General features: G+C 41.0%; 1 protein-coding gene across 5 annotated transcripts; it reads left to right on the top strand.

The window, feature by feature from the left end:
• The first annotated feature begins 1,783 nt into the window (after positions 1-1,783).
• Positions 1,784-18,538, top strand: cbll1.L (Cbl proto-oncogene-like 1, E3 ubiquitin protein ligase L homeolog). Of its 5 annotated transcripts, none has more exons than XM_018250541.2 (7): positions 1,784-1,926; positions 4,683-4,841; positions 5,070-5,167; positions 6,456-6,539; positions 9,001-9,074; positions 9,563-9,604; positions 16,759-18,538. In XM_018250541.2, exons 1-7 carry the CDS (start codon positions 1,914-1,916, stop codon positions 17,789-17,791), a joined length of 1,503 nt encoding a protein of 500 aa, XP_018106030.1. In that variant the 5' UTR covers positions 1,784-1,913; the 3' UTR covers positions 17,792-18,538. The 5 variants fall into 5 exon arrangements, with proteins under 5 accessions (XP_018106030.1, XP_018106029.1, XP_018106028.1 ...); XM_018250540.2 differs by having other exon boundaries at positions 5,067-5,167; XM_018250539.2 differs by having other exon boundaries at positions 4,683-4,850; positions 5,067-5,167.
• The last annotated feature ends 3,658 nt before the right edge of the window (positions 18,539-22,196 follow it).

Here is a 22,196-nt window from a genome sequence, read left to right as displayed (position 1 = left end):
CTCCCTCCTCTGATAAGACTATGCTGCATCCCACACTGTTCTGTTTGAAATGATAGAATAATGATACACATTGATACAATTGTTGCACAATACATTGTGATAAGGATAATACAACATTGTAGCATATCCTTAAAAACAGACAGGTTAGCAACAAATAATGGGCGTGTCTAACCCACTTTCTCTCTTCAGCCGTGGTATCCCCATTGGTTGATAGTGTGACGATAGTGCAGACGCGTAGTCCAAACTGAGCCGCTTTTATGCCTTTGATAAAGCTCGCCGAGTGCCAGGCGCTCAATTTCTTTTAGATTCAATTAGGCAGGGTTCAGCTACTCAAAACTGATACCTATTCATGTGGGGTTAACCCGATCGTGGTGGGGGCTACTACGGGGTAAAAAGCACAGCAGTACTGTTATCATGCGAGACTAACTCGCTGATTGCGGGGGCGGTAACGTGGTAGCAAGCACGGCATAACCAGCATTGTGTGGGGACTTCGGAACTCCTTAATTTAAAAACACATCACTTTGGTGCGGCTGCACTCCCATCTCTCCTCATTCGTTCGTTCGGTTTGTTTTCTGAAGTTGCACGAATTTGCCTCACGAGGAAACGAATCGGCGCGTGCGATTAGCGCTTGCATTTTTTTTCATTTTAGCCGGCGCTAAGTGAGGGAAGGCGTTTGGGGAGATTGGTCGTCGCAAAGACGAGGCGATTAGTCGCCAGGCGACCAAATCTCCCCAAAACGCCCAGTGTGGCCTTACTCTTAATGTATATTTTGATGCTACAGCACAAGTAAATTGGTAAACTACATAAGACAAGTTAAATGGGGAATAGAGCTTGAAGCCTACAGCCTCAAGGTGTAGCAAACTGGTAAAAACTCAAACCTTGTGAAGTTATGTGTTTTATTTTAAAATTGGAACATATCGCACCCAGCCAGTATATTGCACTGATGTGAACCCTCCATAAGTGTCCCACTCCACTCACTAATTCTCTAGTACTTGACAAACAATTGCAAGAGGATTCACCAATGTGAATATTCAGTGGGAGACTACAGTTTGGATAAACAGGGAGCAACAGAGGCATGGCAGACATTGGCAGGTTGTGGGCACCGGGCAAGATGTCGTTTAGTGCTTGTTTCCTAAACAGCAACCCTATCCACTAGCCCCTATTGAACAGTCAACGTTCCATTCAGGACAACGTCCACAATGCCCAGGGTTGCCACGTGACCAGTATTTTACCAGCCTGGCCGGTAAAAATGATGGCTGTTCCCAATGTTATAAAAAAAAAAAAAAGTCCCACTGCTGCCTTTTGTGCACACTGTGTGGGGAATTGCAAATTACATCTACTGAATATTATACAGTGGTGATATGATTCATATTTTTCTTTTGCATATTTTAGCAGTGCTGGTATAAGATACATGACATGAGACAGTTTACTTTAGATCACTGATATGCATGGACCATAGTATGGTTTTACACTGCCTACAATAGGAGTTAAACCAAGCTAGTAAGGTGTCAGTGGTAGTTAAGCAGATCTGTGCATTTATTCTCTTTTTTAACCTAAGTATTAGACTCATCTAACCCCTTTTTGTGGTTGCTACGTAACCACCATCTTGAAGGCGCAATTCACAATCTATGTTACTAAACGGGTTCCCATGTTGCCCAAATGTCCAGAGGAGTGTAGTCCAAAAATCAGTGCAAAACCAAACCAAAATCGGCGTTTATTTGAAATGAAAACACCCCAGTCACGTGACCAAGCCATCACGAAAAGTCACTGCGAACTGATCACACAGTACGCGCCTTACGCATATCACTGCAAATGAGTCACACAGTACGCGCCCTACGCATGTTTACAATTGTACTTCCTTTTCCTGAGCGCCGCCCCATAATTTCCGTTCCCAGAGTGCCTCGCGTTGAATCATGGACCATAATGGTAATGGGAAATGTTCAGTATTGCTGTTCAAATTGGTGTAGTTTTGTTTATTGCATTCAATGTGGAGCCGATTAGTCTGTGCTCATACCTGAATGCGGGGAGCCACACTGCATCACTATTGTGTTCGCGCTGGAACTCTGAGTGTGACGGGGCCTGCGCGCTTCCTTCTGGGAAAGGGATTTCCTGTGCAGTTGTTGTTAGCAGCGCTGTCACTTTTAATGTGTATATTTAGATAGAATAAAAGTTTAAAAAGTCATTTGTTATATGTAATTACGCACTACTGCTGCAAATACGATCATTGTATATGGTGACAGAAGATGGCGCAGAGAAATTGGCCCTCGACTACTCTCTGGGAAGTGACTAGGAAGGAATTCTACACTGCTTCTGTGTAAACACTCAACTTAAATGTATCGAACATGTTGAAGATTCGGTAACACAAAAAAACAAACTGTGAGCTTTCAGTAACTGCGCTTCATTGATAGAACGTGTCAAGTTGCAAGTGTAATCACACCTCAAAGTACCAGGATAATCTAAACCTGTAGCAAATAAAGCAGCAGCACTCCGGTATCTTTGAAAATTTGCAAAACTTTACTCAAATGCCATAGGCAACGTTTTGGGCTACGCAGGCCCTTTGTCAAGCCATGGGCCTGCGTAGCCCGAAACGTTGCCTATGGCATTTGAGTAAAGTTTTGCAAATTTTCAAAGATACCGGAGTGCTGCTGCTTTATTTGCTACATGTATACTTTGCCCTGGCACGGGGTACGGCTTGCACCCGGGGCTGCAAGGAGCCTAATCCACTACATTTACTGGATATTCTAAACCGTTCTCTATACTTACATTCTGATACCATGCCATGCATAGTTGGGAGCTATATATATATATATATATATATATATATATATATATATATATATATATATATATATATATATATATATATATAGTGAATAAAGTACCCCCTCTTGTAAATTATAAGATATAAGTTACCAAGGAGTTTCATGACCATATAAACACACGAGGCCGAAGGTAACTTGTAATATCCTGATATTTTGCAACTGGGGGTACTTAATTTATTATAATACACAAATTTCAGTGAGTCGTGACAGAAATGACATCAGAACTCACCATTTATAACAGATGACATCAGAACTCAACGTTTATAAGGCAAAAAACCCATCTGACGCATATATATATATATATATATATATATATATATATATATATATATATATATATATATTGAATAAAGTACCCCCTCTTGTAAAATATAAGGATATTATAAGTTACCAAGGAGTTTCATGATCATATAAAAACACGAGGCCGAATGCCTCGTGTTTTTATATAGGTCATGGAACTCCGAGGTAACTTCTAATATCCTCATATTTTTCAACTGGAGGTACTTTATTTATTATAATAAACAAGTATAAGTGAGTCGTGACAGAAATGACATCAGAACTCACCGTTTATAAGGATATAATTTACAGGATATTCATGGCTTTTGTGTATTATATATATACATCACATAGGACGCCCTGACGATGGTTCAAGGAGAACCGAAACGCGTAGATGTAGAGGAGCTTGTTAAGCTGTAATAAAAATTCCCTTTGTATCACATCTGTGAGTGCTCCTGATGTTTCACTTTGGGGCTGGGTATTATCACACACCTATGAAGTCACTTGTAATTTTCCCGCAATGCATAAAATGTCAGCTGATTTGCTACAATAAATATTTTTCAGATTTTCCTGTAAGTGCAGTATCTCCCTTGTGTCAGATATAATCAAACAAATGAGCAAAAAGTGAGGTTACATCTACTTTGGAAGCTTATAAATCCAAGGTAGAATGCACTGATTCTTATGATGCCACAAGCTATGAATGTAAATTCATTGTTAAATTTGTATTGTGGATTTTATATTGGCAGTCCCTAAGCTCAGGTAACGGAGAATGGCACAGTGCATCAGTTTGAATAAGCAAAATATGGGAAGCTGCTGGGGGAATGTTTAGATCTGGATCTAGTACATAACCCAAAATATAAGGGTTTGGCATTTTTAGCCAACTTCTTTGAGTTATTGTTCTTTAAGCCTTTCTGTTTTCTTATAGTAGGCTTATTATTCACTAAATTATATATTTGTGGGTCAGGTTATGGTAAAATAATGTCCAACAAAAAGATCAGTGGAACTCTTATGTAGCCTTTGGGCCACATTATTGGGCTAACATTTGCCTTTCACTAGTGATGATTGGTAGTTTCCATTAATGTAAAACAGGAACTGCACAGCTTGGAACAGGTGCTTATCTGCAATCTTAAAAATGCCAGCAGCGTATGCTGAATGTGTGTCTCAAATTTGATCTTTGACTTTATTATGTAGGGCAAGAATCATGTACACTAGATAAGTGATATTGTGCTTGATTAGGGTCTGTGCTGTGCTGTATCTAAAGGTGTGAAAGATATTGATACCGTACCAAAATGGGACATCTTTTTCAATAAAAAGTGCATATTTTAGAGTACAAGTATGGAGTTTTCTGTTTGGAAAAGGAATTTATTCAACATTTAGAATTTGGACTCTGTGGTGGATGATTTTGCAATCATTTCTCAGTTTTCTGGACAGCAGGTCACCAGATAAGGTTTCCTACACCTTTATTTATATTTAAGGTGATATTCAGAGGATATGATTAAAAATAAAGTAAATAGAGGAATTCCATACATATTAGGGGGTTATTTTTTCTGTTACTTAATCTGTAAAATATTTAATTTATTTTAGATAATGATCTACAAGGCACTAACAGTATGGGGTCCATGAGTGGCTTGGATGTCCGTCGGCGAATACCTATAAAGCTAATTTCAAAGCAACCAAACAAAAGTAAACCGTCTCCTCGGCCCCAAAGAAACATGAACCGAATCCCAACAAAGCCTCAGCCAGGTGAAGAAGGTATAATGTATAAGAATGCAGAAGAGAGAGGCAGAAGCTGAACGAGGCTTTTGTCTCCGAGTCACTCCCTGAGACCATTAAACCCTGTCATTTCTTTAAATAATTGAATATTATACACTTCATTTATACATGGTGTTGTAGAGATTACATGCAGCAATAACTGTGTCGCTACTTCAAATGCCTGTAACTGATACATGTATAATTGTTTTTTTCAAGAAGGTTTTAATTATAATGAAGAGGAGAGGTATGAAAATAAAGGAGGTGACATGTTTAATAGTCAGAGGAGATTTCCTGCTCACCTATTTTGGGACTTTAAGGTAGGATAGCAATTTGTAAATGCAGTGAATTTGTTCCTTGTTTTCAAAATGAAGATGACTGGGTATTGGGGTACTTCAGGCTCTCTATCTCAGTAGGACACCCCCGCTCCAGGTGCAGCAAATGATCCAATAGCTCAATGGAACTGAGAGAAAGCACGCAATGCAGATTAACTTCTAAGTGATTTATTTTTCACAAACGTGAAAAATAAATCACTTAGCAGTTAATCTGCATTGCTTGCTTTCTCTAGGTTCCATTGAGCTATTATTCCTTGTTTTCTGTGACTGTAAATAATTGTGTTTTAAACACAGTGGGGCTCCTTAAAAAACACTGGGCAAATTTGCCCAGTGTTTATAAATACCCCCACTGTGCGCTGACATTTTTTTCCCATAATCCTAGTCCCTTTCCATCATCATATATTATCACAGGTATAAAATGAAATAATTTAAACATTCTGTGAAAATCATTACAACATCACAAAACATGCATGCAATGAATTGGGACAAACTGGGAGTTTTACATTTAGTATTTAATACGTTGGCCTATCCTTAGCAACATTTCACCTTTATTTTTTTATTCTTCTTGAATTTTTCTTTTTCTGCCTCTATGCAGATTGCAGCTTTAAATGCTAACTGACCCATTTACTAACAATCAAATTTCTATTTGTTCCACATATCTTTTTGGTTATCCTAATTTTTTTTTTTAAAGCTCTAAAAATTCGATATTTACTTATTGTAAAAACCACTAAAACCTCTAATACAAAACCTTGCCAAGTAAAATTTGTCAAGATCCTATAGAAGTCAATGGGAGCTGTGCTGATCCTTTTGGACTGTTTAAAACAATTTGGACTTTTATTGGTTTTCAAATTTTTTTTTTCGCTAGGAAGTGTCTGAAAAAGTCGAATTATTAGAGGTATTTGTATTTTTTTTCCGGATCTTTTAATACAGGTCATGACATTCGTAGTTTTAGAGAAAGTGAGTTATCGTGGTTTAAAAATCCTCTAAAACCACTAAAATTCATCTTTAATAACTAGGCCTCCACGTTCAAAGGAACAAAAAAACATTTTTCAAATTGTCTTAGAATACCATTGTCTGTATTATATTAAAGGTTTACTCTAAGGTGTCCTTTAATATTCTAAGTAAGTAAGAAATAATATGTATGGAAATAAAATTACATTAGTTGTAGCTTTCTCTAGTTAAAGTAAAGTTTAACTTTTCACTGTTCTGTGTTTTTTGTTCTTTTAGTATTCAACTAACTGAAAAATGTCTTTCATTGTACGCATTTTTACAGCTTAATCTCATTGGAGAAAAAGAAGACACCCCTGTTCATTTTTGTGACAAATGTGGCCTGCCTATTAAAATCTATGGACGCATGGTAGGTAACGTGCTGTGTTAGTAAGTAACAGATACATTATAAAATAACTGCACTTCTAAATATTCTGACTACTGTTTCTAAGCTAAACATTTGTATGAATGTAAAGAAAGTCACCTGAATTAAGGTACAAAGTTCTCCATGATTATACAACTTTTAGTGAATAATAGGGAGTATATATGTATACGACACTGATCAGTTATCACTAATATAAAGGGGAGTATTTTGGTAACTCAAATAATATCCTAAAATCTCCCCAAATTGATGTAAAAAATTCATTACATTTACCTTCCAAAGTACACACACTGTTGTGTATAGTATTGTAAATAATCAATGAAGCATTTGAATATAGGTCTCTTTAATGGAACTTTACTGTACTGCAAGATGCAATGAAAGGATTGTATTGGTATTCATACAAGTATTAATTGTATGCATTCATTTTTTCTACTAAAGGATAATATTATTGCTTGTGAGTCCTGACACAAAAAAATTATGTTAGTCACCAGAATAAGTAGTATCTCAAATGTATCAGAAATAAGTACGTTCACAGTAAATACATAATAAAAAGTTATATAGCTGGAATCAACAAAATGTATCCAGTATTAAAAACCAAACAATATAAATGAGCATTCTGTGGAACATGTAAAAAAATAAAGTCCATATTGAACCCAGTGCTTCTGTAATATGCAAATATCCTGTACCTCTGGCATCCTCCCCAATTGTCTCTAGTTTATTGCAAATAATATACAAATATGTGTGTAGGGAGAATTAGCAGAATTATAAACATATGCATAGTAATTAACTTGCTTTGCAGTCAGTCATTACTAGCAAAGTTACTGACCACTGGTAAGAAGCACCAAAAAAAAAAAAAAATGTACTGGCATCTTTCTCACTCGCCACACCATGTAAATAAAGTTCATATGGTAGCCTTCCACCATAATTTCCACTGAAATCTAATGTGCTTGGCCATATTTGTGCTCTACATGACTCCAAATTGTTCTGCCTATGTGTGTTTAGCTGAATAATGGCTTCCTAAGTCTGCACTTGTAAATACCCTTTTAAACACTGCCGTTGGTAAAATACACCACATTGTTACAGCAATGCTACTTGATGCTTCTGCTGCCTAATGGGATCAATAAATAAGCACCAACAGTAATTTATTCTTTATTTATAACTTTTTTCGATTGCTTTCCTTTTTATTTATTTTTGACAGTTTTCCCAAAATTAAAGTTTAATGTTCCTCTTATCTCTGGTCTGTTACAATTTGCTACATTTGTTGATACATTAGTTAATACATTTCTCAACAGTATCTTTAGAATATTAGCAACTATTGTATCAATTCCAACAGCTGCCTTCAATGAAACTCAGGGATTCTACTCAGCAGGGCCAAAAATAAGAAATGTAACAACTAATGTATCAATTTAAAACAGATACAGAGTCGGCGACACCCCCCCCAAGCTGCTTCAGAAAGACATAAGAAGGTGAAAAATGAACATTTCCATTTCAATATTAGAAAAACGGTCACAAATAAAAAATAGAAACTAATTGGAAAAGTTTGTATTTCTGTTGAACTGATCTGAAAACATCTGGAAATAGTGTTTGAACAACCCCTTAAAAGAAAACACAATGCTTTCCTTATTATACTGGATAAAGCATATTTTATTAATGAATCCACTTCAGTCACAGTCAAGGAACAGGAGGCTGGATGATGCTGCTTTTATGGTGGAACAATAATTTATGAACTTTACAACAATATAAATTGGTGCTGCAAGTACAGTAATTGTTTTTCTATGTGGTCCTTCCTACAAGTGGCCAAGAATTTTGCTAGTACTGATTGAATGACAGTGCATAGCACGTACTTTACTTTGTACAAATCTATAATTTCACTTTACTGCAATTCTCCATATGTGTATTTTATGTGTTTTTTTTTAGTTAATTGGGAACCTGATCATGTAAGTTTTTTTTTTTTTTTTTTTTTTTTTGGTCAAATGGGGTAGCAGAAGAAAACCTCCAATATTCAAACTATTATGTTAGGTTTACTTTATTTGTGCTGTTATTGTGCATGCTTCTCTCCCTGTCATTACGTATGGTGTGTTGTTGTTTTTTTCCTCAATGTTTAGCTGTAATAGTTTGCATTGATCCAGACTAACAAACTGGCAAAATAATTATTATTTCTTGGGGTGTTTAGTATGTGGCTTGAAGGTATTGTAAATCTGTGTTTCAACAGCACAGCAGTTGATAACACTGGTTGGCCAGACCTGTCTTGTATTATAGCCTCATTATTTAATACTTTTTATGGAAGGGTACCTCTTGTTTACATACATGGTCAGTAAGAGTTACTTAACTTTTGCCCATAGAAGATGCCCCATACTATTTATTTCCGACAGACTCTGTTGCTTCTTAAAATGTAGTTGAATAGAACTGAACATAAAATTATACATTTAAAAGCATACTTCTTTTTCAGATTCCTTGTAAGCATGTTTTCTGCTATGACTGTGCTTTAATGCATGAGAAAAAGGCAGATAAACTGTGCCCAGGGTAAGTCTACAATTACATTTATTCTTTCTTAGAAAAAGCAAAAAAGTTTGAGGCCAAGTAGTATTGTACAATATATTCCTCAAAAGGACCTAGTAGACAATGAGTAGGATAAGTGAGTCAGTATAATGCTTGTAGTATTCATTTGGTAGTTGCTTCTCTTTTGATAAAGTGAATTAACAATAAGAAAACATTACATATATTTATAAAGATGCATAAAAGATATTTGTTACTTAGGGTGGGTATTATTGTCTTTTTCTAATTACTCAGCAAGTCCAGTTGTTTAAGATTTACCTATACTAGAAATACCATGACCTGGATGAATGAACATCTTCATAGTCATATTGCTATATATTATTATTATTTTAGCTGAGGGTTTTTTTTTATATACCTTATTTTTATTCTAGTTGTGTTTTACAAGGTGTAACTAAATGGAATGTATTTTTTTTTTTTATTTTGTGGTATAATGTCTCTTTTTCCCCTCCCAAAAGAACACTTGTTGAAGAAAGTACTGACACCTTCAAACGTATGAGGTAGGTCCTATTAGCACAGCAACTCCTTAAGTAACTGCAAAGATATGGGAAGGAATGCTTTCCTTCTCAAAAAAATATTTCATAATTTCTTATCAGAACTCTTTAGATCTGAGGTGAATGAGCTAACTTAATTGATGTGAACACCTCAATTTAAGAACAGCTTGGCCACACAGAATGTGGGGATTATTTTTCTGTAATTTTATGAGCAGATTACATTTAATTTCTGATGAGCAAGGAACCTTTATATTTGCCAATGCATAAAATATTTTTGAAAGCACTGAAATATCATCTCATACTGCACAATTGTTAATTTTTTTTATTGTTTTCACCGGTTGTGTATATGAGTTCATACTGTAAGTCTTTGATATTGTAAATTTTTTGTTTGGCAAGAAATAGGCACAGGTATGTTTTGAAACCTATTATCCAGAATGCTTGGAAGGGCATTGGTACTGCACGGGAATGTTGTATTACAGAGAAAAAGGAAGGAGGGGGGAGCGACATGATGCGAGATGATGAGAGATTCCATGTTGTTAGTTATTCCAGTTTCACTTCTTCTTTCATCAGGATAGGTACAGTGCTTGGGCAGCAACAAGTTATAGCAATAGACATTGGTTAAGCCATTCATTTTAAAGTGAACCGGATACATTACAACTATCCCTTTTGCAAGTTGCCTATATTTTGTGCTGCTAGCTTTTTTTTTTTTCTTTACAGCTTCTGTAAAAAATAAATGCCCCCCCCCCGTCATTGTACACACACTTTTATTGGGCTCAGCATTGTTGCCAAAGTTGTAGCAATGATAAAAATTGAATTCTTTGGAATGCAGCAAATTTTACTCCATACACATCTGATGGCCTCAGACCTTCAAACGTTCATAGATAATTTTCTAGATATCACAGGCATAGTTATCATGCTGTGTAAAATTATATACCCTAGAAAAACAGGACACTCTTCCATATGTTGACACTTCATGACTGTCAGGGAGCCGGGAGCTCCCTCCAGGGAGGTAGTCGGGATCAAGGAGGAAGCCTTCTTGAGGGTGCAAGGTCGCGGTGTCCAAGGGGTTAATCCAGAGAGTAGTCAGAATCCAGGCAAGAGTTCAGGGGCAGGCAGATAACAGCAAAGTCCAAAGGCCAGGCAGGGGTCAAGGATAATAATCAGGATCAGGATAAGGAATATTAGCACACAGGGAACCCAGGAAATACTTAGGGCAAGGTTTCCTATACTTGGGCGCCATCCTGGCGTCTAAACAGGCTTTTTATTTGAATTTGGCGCCTTAATGACGTCATTGACGTCCTTGCGCCGACGTCGGCGCACTGACGTCATCGCGCCGGCGCCGCTTACCCACGTGGCGGCCATGGGCGCCGCCATCTTGGGAGCGACGCCGGCAGGAGAGGACGCGCCGCCCGGAGCTCCTGGGCCTGCTCCGGGCGGCGATCGTTACAGTACCCCCCCCTTCACGGGGGGCCTCCGGACCACCAGGACTTGGCTTCTGGGGAAACTTGGAATGGAACTCCCTCACCAGACGAGGAGCATGGACATCAGAGTATCCTTCCCAGGAGCATTCTTCAGGGCCAAAGCCCTTCCACTTGATGAGGTACTGAAGAGACCCCCTGGAGATTCTGGAGTCAAGGATCTTCTCCACTTCATATTCTTGTTGACCATCCACAGAGATAGTAGGAGGAGGAGGCTGGACAACAGAAAAGCGGTTGGAGGTAGCGGGTTTCACCAAGGAGACATGAAACACGTTGGGAATTCGCATCTCAGGAGGAAGCTGAAGTCTGACAGCCACAGGATTGATCACCTCCAGGATGGAAAAAGGACCTACGAACCTCGGACCCAACTTAGGAGATGGTACCTTCAACCGAATGTTCCTGGAAGACAACCAGACTTTATCACCGACCTTGTAGGGAGGAGAGGGTCTACGTCTACGATCTGCAAACGTCTTAAGAACCAGAGCACTCTTCTCCAGATTGGACTTGGTTGTGGCCCAAATAGCAGACATGTGGGCTGCATGGTCATCAGCGGCCGGAACATCGGACAACACAAAGTCTTGTGGGAAGGCTTGAGGATGTTGACCATACACCGCCATAAATGGGGACCTTCCAGTGGAAGTGTGGCAGGCATTGTTATGAGCAAATTCCGCCCACGGGAGGAGATCAGACCAATCATCTTGACAAAGGGAAACGTGGTTCCTCAAGAACTGTTCCAGGGCTTGGTTGACACGTTCAGCTGCCCCATTCGTCTGCGGGTGGTATGCAGATGAAAACTGAAGAACAATTCCCAGGTCTTTGCATAGGGAACGCCAGAACTTGGCAGTAAACTGTGTGCCTCTATCGGAGACGATCTCCACCGGGAAACCATGCAGGCGGAAGATGTACTGGATAAATAGCTGGGACAACTCCACCGCAGAGGGCAACTTCTTCAGAGGGATGAAATGGGCCATTTTGGAGAAACGATCAATGACAACCCAGATCACCGTGTTCCCACAGGAGGGAGGAAGTTCGACAATGAAGTCCATGGACAGGTGGGTCCAGGGACGGGAAGGAACTGGCAAGGGCTGTAGTAACCCACTGGGGCGGGAGTGGCTTGACTTAGATGTGGCACAAACATTACAAGCAGCAACAAAGTCTTTCACATCTTTGCGGATATCAGGCCACCAGACCAGGCGTCGTAAGAGTTCAAGAGTTTTAGCTGGGCCAGGGTGTCCGGCTTGCCTGGAGCAATGGGTCTGTTGCAGGATAGGCAGACGCAGCTCAGGAGGAACAAATGCCATCCCAATGGGAGTACCGGAAGGAGCAGAAGACTGACCAGCCAGGATTTGGTCGGCAAACTGTGGATACAGGGAGGCAATAATCTTGACTGGAGGGATGATTGGCTCTTGTCTCTCAGGAGAGCGGTCCACCGGAGTGAAGCTACGAGACAAGGCATCGGCCTTCCGATTCTTGGAGCCTGGGCGATAAGTCAAGATAAAATTAAATCGAGAGAAGAAGAGAGCCCACCTTGCCTGTCTGGGGTTTAGCCTCTTGAGGGACTGGATGAACTCGAGATTCTTATGATCGGTGTAAATCTGAACAGGAATCAGAGAACCCTCCAAGAGGTGACGCCATTCTTCAAGGGCGAGTTTAACAGCCAAGAGTTCTCGGTTCCCGACATCGTAGTTCTGCTCTGCGGACGAGAACTTCTTGGAGAAATAAGCACAGGGGTGCAACTTCCCATCAGCGGGGTGTCTCTGAGACAGGATGGCTCCGGCTCCGACTTCAGAAGCATCAACTTCGATGCAGAAGGGTAGTTCAGGATTGGGGTGTCGGAGGACAGAAGCGGACGTGAAGGCCTCTTTCAAGGACTGAAAAGCATCAATGGCAGATGGAGGCCACAAGCTGGGTTTACCCCCTTTCCGGATGAGGGCCAGGATAGGTGCAATGCGGGAAGAGAACCCCCGGATGAACTGCCGATAGTAATTAGCAAATCCGATAAATCTCTGGATTGCCTTGGTACACAGCGGGAGAGGCCACTCCTGGATGGCAGACACTTTCACGGGATCCATCTCAAATCCCTCAGGAGAGATAATGTATCCTAGGAAGGGGATCTTAGACACCTCGAAGACGCACTTCTCCAACTTGGCGAAGAGAGAGTTCTTCCTCAAACGAGAGAGTACCTCCTTCACCTGGGAGCGATGGCTTTCTAGGTCTTTAGAAAAGATCAGGATGTCGTCCAGGTACACGACTACGAACCTTCCTAGGAGATCCCGGAACACATCGTTAACAAACTCCTGGAAGACGGCAGGGGCATTGCAAAGGCCAAAGGGCATAACGAGATATTCATAGTGCCCGTCACGAGTGTTGAAAGCCGTCTTCCATTCATCACCCTCACGGATGCGAATGAGGTTGTACGCCCCACGGAGATCCAACTTAGTGAAGATTTTAGCCCCCTTCAATTGGTCAAAGAGTTCGGCAATCAAGGGCAAGGGATACCGGTTCTTAACCGTAATCTTATTAAGACCCCGGTAGTCGATGCAAGGACGAAGGCCTCCATCCTTCTTTTCCACGAAGAAGAATCCAGCCCCGGCAGGAGAGGTAGAAGGGCGAATAAACCCCCGCTGAAGATTTTCTTGGATATACTGCTTCATAGCAGTGGTCTCCGCTGGAGAGAGAGGATAAGTACGACCTCTAGGGGGCATGGTTCCAGGCAGGAGATCGACAGGACAATCGTATTGTCGATGTGGAGGAAGGAATTCTGCAGACTTCTTACAGAACACATCAGCGAATTCCTTGTAAAAGGGGGTAGAGTCTTCAGATCAGACAAAGAGATATTCACCCTCCGGAGGGGTTCAGCAGGAAGGCAGTGCTGCTGGCAAAATGGGCTCCAACGGGAAATCTGTCCTGCGGACCAATCAATGGAAGGATTATGCAGGCGCAGCCAAGGAAGACCCAACACAACTGGAACGGATGGGCAGGAAATAATTAGGAACGAAAGTCTTTCTTTATGCAATGTCCCAACCTGCACAGGCAATTCCCCAGTCGTCATGGAGATAAATTCAGCCTCCAGGGGTCTGTCGTCAATGGCTGTGACTCGGAGAGGAGTAGACAATGGGAATAAGGGAACTTCCAAGTGTTTGGCGAACAGAGCGTCCATGAAGTTCCCAGCAGCTCCAGAGTCAATGAAAGCAGAGCCAACAATAGTCTTAGTGGCTAGGCGAATCTGTAAAGGAAGGAGAAACCTGTGAGTGTTCTCTTGAGACTTTGGAGTAGTGCCCCCTACATGTGTTACCCTAGATATACCTCGGGGAACAGAACTCGTGGGCTTCGCTGGACAAGAATTCGCAAAATGAGACTGTCCGCCACAATACAGACATAAGCCAGCCATTCGTCTACGGAGTCTTTCTTGTTCGGAGAGACGAGCCCTTCCAACCTGCATCGGTTCCTCTGGAGGAGAAGGAGGAGCTTGAGCAGCTGGAGTTTGCAAGAGAGGTCTCTGGAAGCGAGGTGCCAACACGGGTTGAAATCGTTTACAATGCTCCCTCTCTACTTGATGCTCTCTGAGACGAGTGTCCACTTTAATGGACAGTGCAATCAGATCTTCCAGCAGATCAGGGATCTCCCTGGAGACAAGATCATCTTTAATGCGAATAGACAGACCTTGATAGAATACGGCCTTATAGGCATCGTCATTCCAGGAAGTTTCAGCCATCAAAGTTCTAAAGTCAATAGCATAGTCACTGACGCTGCGGTTTCCCTGTCGGAGTTGCAGGAGACGAGAAGGAGCATTAGTGACCCGACCCGGGGCATCAAACACAGTACGGAATGTTTGCAGAAAAGCCTTGGCATCAAAAGTCAGTGGAGAATTCTTCTCCCAAAGAGATGTTGCCCACTCAAGCGGTTTGCCCACCAAACGAGACATTACATACCCCACCTTGGAACGTTCATTGGGGAAGTGCGAGGGTTGAAACTCGAACTGGATCTGGCACTGTGTAGCAAAACCTCTGCAGGCCTGTGGGTCCCCACTGAAGCGAGGAGGAGGCGGAATACGAGGCTCACCAGACGAGAAACCTGTGTTAGATGAGACGTCCGCCAAGGGAGGATTTGCAGCCGCTTGGGAAGCAGGAGGCGCTGGAGGCACTCGGGAGAGAAGGGTATCGAGTGCCTGTGCAATGTGGTACTGCTGGGCTTCATATTCCTCCATGCGGGATGCCAGTCCGCGGAGCGCTCGTCCGACATCAGGCGTAGCTTCCTCAGTAGGATCCATGGCCCAAGTATAATGTCAGGGAGCCGGGAGCTCCCTCCAGGGAGGTAGTCGGGATCAAGGAGGAAGCCTTCTTGAGGGTGCAAGGTCGCGGTGTCCAAGGGGTTAATCCAGAGAGTAGTCAGAATCCAGGCAAGAGTTCAGGGGCAGGCAGATAACAGCAAAGTCCAAAGGCCAGGCAGGGGTCAAGGATAATAATCCGGATCAGGATAAGGAATATTAGCACACAGGGAACCCAGGAAATACTTAGGGCAAGGTTTCCTATACTTGGGCGCCATCCTGGCGTCTAAACAGGCTTTTTATTTGAATTTGGCGACTTAATGACGTCATTGACGTCCTTGCGCCGACGTCGGCGCACTGACGTCATCGCGCCGGCGCCGCTTACCCACGTGGCGGCCATGGGCGCCGCCATCTTGGGAGCGACGCCGGCAGGAGAGGACGCGCCGCCCGGAGCTCCTGGGCCTGCTCCGGGCGGCGATCGTTACAGTGACTATGTAACAATAACGTGCAGCACCACAATAAGTATTCATATAGCTGTTTGTGGGCTATGTTAATGATTTGATCTGAAGAAAACCAAGTGTTTTTTTTTTTTTTTAATACATCTGATAAAGTGTTTTTTTTTTTTTTAATACATCTGATAAATCCCAACATATCAAAAATAAATGGTGTGGTGTTACAAACAAAGTTATTCTGCAGATAACAATGCGCATGCTGGAAATGTGATGCATCAGTTATCAACTTTCTTGTGCTAATTTGTGCTCAAATGCATATTATTGCTCAACTTTGCTGACAAATGCACCCACACGGGGCATATGCCTAAGCACACAGCACAGCCATTATATGTTTCATCATAACAATGCCTTTGGGTGTCCTGGACTGTGCAGTTGAGTTTAAGATTTTTACTGCTCATGCATTTGCCAATTTTTAGGCACCTCTAGTTCTTTACATGTTAACCCTGACTGACACTCCTTCAAAAAATGCACCAGCCTTAGGTACTGTTGAAGAAGTGATGCGTTGTATTTTCTTTAACTCTCACAGATCCTCCAATTTTATGAAAAAACAGTACAAAAATCTTGGAAAAAAATTCTATACTGTTCATGTGATTTCCCAAGCTCCGCCAAAAAATGTATTTTAGTCATTAGATGTATTGCCCATTACTCTGTAGCCATTACATTATGATTTAAAACTGCACAACTGTTCTTGAAGCACTGCACGGATGCAATATGCAAGTATGTAAACATTATTTAAAGTTCTGGTTCTAGTACTTTTTTCATTAAACTGTAGGAAATTAATGAATTCAAAGCAAATGTTTATAATAGGATATCTGTTTAACAATATGTTTGTTTGCCAACATTTTTTTGTGAATATTAACGTGTGCAAGCAGCATTAAGAAACTACTTTTTTCTTTCTTTCAGCTGTAATGATCCAGTTCAACGCATTGAGCAGTGTGCACGTGGCTCTCTCTTCATGTGTAGCATTGTGCAAGGTTGCAAGAGAACATATTTATCTCAAAGAGATCTGCAGGCACACATTAATCACCGTCACATGAGAGCTACCAAGCCAACTGCCCGACCTCAGCCTGAGCCAATCCATCCTACTTTGGGCCCACCCCCAGCAGAAATCCCAGATCGCTTTATAATGCCCCCAGATAAGCACCATCTGAATCATATGCCACCAAAACAACATATATTGATGCCACCACCCCCCATGCAGCATGTTCCTCATGAGCATTTCAGTCAACAACATGATGATATTCGGCCCTCTCAGGCAGAAATTTCCTTAGCCCCCCCTCCACCCCGCTCTGTTAATCAGGATGCTTTCAGAATATCTACTAGACAGCATAGCAACTTAATCACAGTCCCTATTCAGGATGATTCCAATTCTGGGGTCAGAGAAACTCCTCAGGCACCTGGTCCTTCTCTACATCATCCAGAGTATCCAGGCCAACCAGTGGTGGCTCATCCCCACCATATCATGCCTCCACAGCAACATTATGCGCCACCTCCTCCACCACCACCTCCAATCAGTCATCCAATGCAACACCCTCCTCAGGCAGCTGGGACACCTCACATGGTTTACAGCCAAGGTCCTCCACCACCAATGACAACTGTTCCACCACCAATCACACCCCCACCTGGACATATAATTGCTCAAATCCCACCATACATGAATCATCCTCCTCCAGGACCTCCACCACCACAACATGGTGGTCCACCAGTTAATGCTCCTCCTCCCCATCATTATAATCCTAGCTCTTTGCCACAGTTCAATGAAGATCAAGGAACTCTAAGCCCTCCCTTTACACAACCTGGGGGAATGAGCCCTGGGATGTGGCCCGCTCCAAGAGGGCCTCTGCCACCTCCCCGAATGCAAGGGCCTCCTTCTCAAGCCCCTATTCCAGGACCTCATCATCCAGATCAGGCCAGATACAGGCCATATTACCAATGATGTACATATTCTGAACTTGCTAGATGTATTTTGTTGCTTCAGATGCAGGTTAATAGTAATGTGTATACTGTTTCTTTCAGTTGTTGCTTTCCCTTCTTTGGAAGTGTGAAAATAAAACACAATTTCAGCTGGACTGCATATTCTGAAAACTTTGACTTTAATAATCATACAGTCAGATTTGTGTTTTCTAGATTTTGACAAACCATGAGTTTGCCATTAAAACTTTAATCTTCTGAATTTTATAGCAGTACCAAGTGTCTCTTCCTAACGATATGTTACACCCAATGGTAAGATCAGGGTAGTTTTGTTTTGAAATGTAATATAAATTTAAGTATAGATGTACAGTTGTAGTTTCCCTGAGTTGTAAAATATAACAAAGTAACAACTGCTGTATCACATTCTGGAATTTTAATAGCCAGTAAAATACTCAATTTCTAAGATTAAATGGTTTGCCTTATTAATAAAAATATCTTCATACTCTTGTTTATTTAAATTGATTAGAAAGTAGGCTGTTTCTCAGCCAGCTGGTATCTGCTTGAAATGTTAGTTTGTAAATACGCTCTGTCTCAGGCAATGGAAATCAAGCCAATGTTGTTAATATTGGTGGCTCTTAGGGTAATTACACAACAGCAGTGTTTGTTTCACATTCCTTCTGAATGTGGATGAAATGTGTAACCTTTTGTCACCCCTATATTGGAAAGAGAAATCTGTGTTGCTGAAATGCAATAAATCTATTGTGTGACATTACTTTTCTGCTGTATAGTACTGTATGCTGCTTTGGCCACTAGAACTTTGGGGTGGAGCTCACTATTTGGGAAATGGGTGCTAGCGATTTAGGGAATAGTGCTTAAGTTTTGTTAGGAAGTCCTGCATTGATTCAAAAAAATAGCCCAATCAAATGTGTATTCTGGGATCAATACACCCTTAAATTTAGAAATCAGTGGGCACATAAACATTTATAGTTGTTATTATAGATGACTACAAGAAACTATTAGTAATTATGGTAGTATGTTATCAAGCCCTAAATGCCTGAACCCAAAATGGTGGTACCATTGTAAATATACTTTTCTAGTAGTATCTGTCATAGGATAATCCTAAATAGAAAATTGCTATTTTAAAATCTGAGTGTTGGCCCTGGTTTCATACAATTCTCTGGGCGCACAAACAAACTAACAGCACACATACTTGCTGGGTTACATCAGCTATTCAGTGGACAAAAATATGTCGTTTTCTCCAACACTTCTTGTTACCATTAATGCTGAATTATTTCCTGGCAGGTGATCTATATAAATATATTTCATTCCAGTTTGGTTAAGAATCTTTAAAAGATCACTTAGTTAATATCATATTATCTGTTGATTAAGTATTTGTTCTGAATGTATAGTTTTCCTCTAACTTTCAATGGTAAAAAGATCAAATACAAGTGTTTGTTTCAGAACATACTGTATTTAAATTGTCACAATAATAGCAACAGTAGAAGAATGTAAATATATGTTATTGATCTCTCTGAACCACTAGTACGCCCCGTATGTTCAGTGTTTGCACTAATTTATTGTACAGTGCTGCAGAATATCTTGGTGCTTTCTAAGAACGTGCTAATAATTATGAGATTACTCTATGAACCATTGCTCTTATAAAAATAAGCTGCTGTTTATCATTGTGGATAGACATTTCATATGGAATGATGGTATTTGACTGAAAGTATTGCTACCGGACATCAAATGAAGTGATGTGGGCGGCAACTGGAGGCATCTGTGCATTACCAGAAAGATCTTATCAACATTTGAGCTAGCTGATTCCAATTCATTACATGGCAAAATGAACCAACTAATACAATTCATCACATGATAAAATAGCATTTACATCAATATAATACAATAAATGTGTGTGTACACACACACGCGACAATGAACATAGATACATTCGAAATAGGCATTAAATAATAATAAATCTGAGAATTCATTTAGACCTAAAGGAGAGATTGTCTGTAACTTATAAGTCCAATAGTTTTCTTTTTGATATAATGAATTAACAAATCCACTTTAATTCTTCTGCTCTAAATCTCTTCAGCTCTTTGCCCTAACTGAGACCTGGCTCTCTCAGAACGACAATGCTATTCAGGCAGCTCTCTCTCAAAATTTTTCAAAATGAATCCGTTAATAGTGCTGCTCCAGCAGAATTCTGCACTGAAATCCATTTCTCAAAAGAGCAAACAGATTTTTTTTTATATTCAATTTTGGAATCTGACATGGGGCTAGACATATTGTCAATTTCCAAGCTGCCTCAAGTCATGTGACTTGTGCTCTGATAAACTTCAATCACTCTTTACTGCTGTACTGCAAGCTGGAGTGATATCACCCCCTCCCCCCCCAGCAGCCAAACAAAAGAACAATGGGAAGGTAACCAGATAGCAGCTCCCTAACACAAGATAACAGCTGCCTGGTAGATCTGAGAACAACACTCAATAGTAAAAACCTATGTCCCACTGAGACTCTTTCAGTTACATTGAGAAGGGAAAACAGCAGCCTGACAGAAAGCATTTCTCTCCTAAAGTGCAGGCACAAGTCACATTACTATGGGCAGCTGGGAAATTGACAGTGTCTAGCCCCGTGTCAGATTTCAAAATTGAATATAAAAAAATCTGTTTGCTCTTTTGAGAAATGGATTTCAGTGCAGAAGTCTGCTGGAGTAGTACTATTAACTGGTACGTTTTGAAAAAAACATGTTTTCCGACGACAGTATCCCTTTAACCAAAAATTCTGGTTCGCAACACCCGTGCTGTTGATAACTGCTTTATCTGACTCTCAGTTCTAGCTTCTCCTCCATCACTACTTCCTCTGATCCTGATTTCCTTGTAAATACCTACAACTCGGTTCTGTCTGCTGCTATCAATGCTCATGTCCCTCTGCAGCCACAACGCAATCGTGCCCACAATCGCCGTCCCTGGATGAATGACCAGACACGATTTCTGCGCTCCTGTACGCAAGTGGCAGAGCGCATGTGGAGGAAATCCCATACAAAAGCTGACTTCCTCCATTATAAATTTCTCATGGCCTGCCTTGGTACTGCTCTATCCCAGGCTAAACAACAGCACTACAATACACTCATAAATAACAACAAATCCAACCCACGATGCTTGTTTTCAATATTCAACTCTCTACTTCATTCCTCTAAAAATGATTCGCTAACACCTGAACATATTCCCACCCCCTCAGATACTATTCTCATTCCCCATCAAGCTTCTATTTCCATTTTCAACTCTTTTGATCGTATAGCTGAGCCGGAAGTTTCTAAACCTCTCCTATCCTCTCCATCAACAATTTTCTCACTTGATCCTATCCCATCACCTCTATTAAAACAGTGTGTTCCTGTCCTCACTCCAGTACTTACTCATATATTCAATTCCTCACTAACTTCTGCTAATTTCCCCTCCTTATTCAAACAGGCCTGTGTAAAGCCCATTCTAAAAAAGGCTACACTGGACCCATCCTGTTTGTCTAACTAATGTCCTGTTTCTCTCTTATCGCTAGCCTCTAAACAGCTGGAACATCTCGTCTTCTCCCGTATTACTAACTTTCTCTTCTATTCACCCAGTTAACTCAGCACGCTGCTTAGGGGTCATCTTTGACCAGTCCCTCTCCTTCTCTAATCATATTAATAATACTGACAAAACCTGTCGTTTCTTCCTCCGCAATATAGCCAAGGGACAGTTTCTTTCACAAACAGCAGCCAAAACACTAATCCATGCCCTTATCTTATCCCGTTTAGACTATTGCAATCTCCTCCTAATTGGTCTTCCTGACTCCCACCTCTCTCCCCTCCAATCAATCTTAAACTCTGCTACCAGGATCCTTCTGCTCTGTCCTAAAAGGGAACCTGCTCAATCCTTAGCTTGCAAGACCCTTCTACTAACATTCAAAGCCCTTCACTCCTCTGCTCCTCACTACATTTCTTCTCTTGTGTCACTATACGTTCCTGGTCGTCTTCTCAGAGCCACCTTCTCTTTACACCATCCACATCCACTGCCACCTCTCGTCTCAAACCCTTCTATCTTGCTGCTCCTTACCTCTGGAATTCCATCCCTGAATTCCTATGTAAGGAATCCTCTCTTAATCTCTTCAAGAAAAAAAAGGGGCAAATTCACTAAAGCGCGAAGCGGCTAGCACTAGCGCAAATTCGCCAGTGTGACATCATTTCGTTACTTCGCTGATTTACTAACGGACATTGGCGTAAATTCGCTAGCGAAGTGGACCTACTCTAGCGCTACTTCGCACCCTTACGCCATGCGAAGTTGCGCTATGGCGAAGGGACGTAACTATGCTAATTCACTAACTTGCATATTTTACTGAACGTTACCTCTTGCGTCAGACTTGCCTTCGCCACCTCAGACCAGGCGAAGAGTGAT

Source organism: Xenopus laevis, chromosome 3L (assembly GCF_017654675.1).
Source record: "Xenopus laevis strain J_2021 chromosome 3L, Xenopus_laevis_v10.1, whole genome shotgun sequence".
Taxonomy (NCBI): domain Eukaryota; kingdom Metazoa; phylum Chordata; class Amphibia; order Anura; family Pipidae; genus Xenopus; species Xenopus laevis.
The sequence above is the reverse complement of the archived record's forward strand: the minus strand, read 5'-3'. Positions and strand labels throughout refer to the sequence as shown.

Bases quoted from the DNA above. Each gene is read 5' to 3' on its own strand.
- cbll1.L (XM_018250539.2), top strand. The intron at 6,540-9,000 runs GTAGGTAACGTG...CTTCTTTTTCAG, and splicing joins TTAAAATCTATGGACGCATG to ATTCCTTGTAAGCATGTTTT. The intron at 9,075-9,562 runs GTAAGTCTACAA...CCCTCCCAAAAG, and splicing joins GCAGATAAACTGTGCCCAGG to AACACTTGTTGAAGAAAGTA.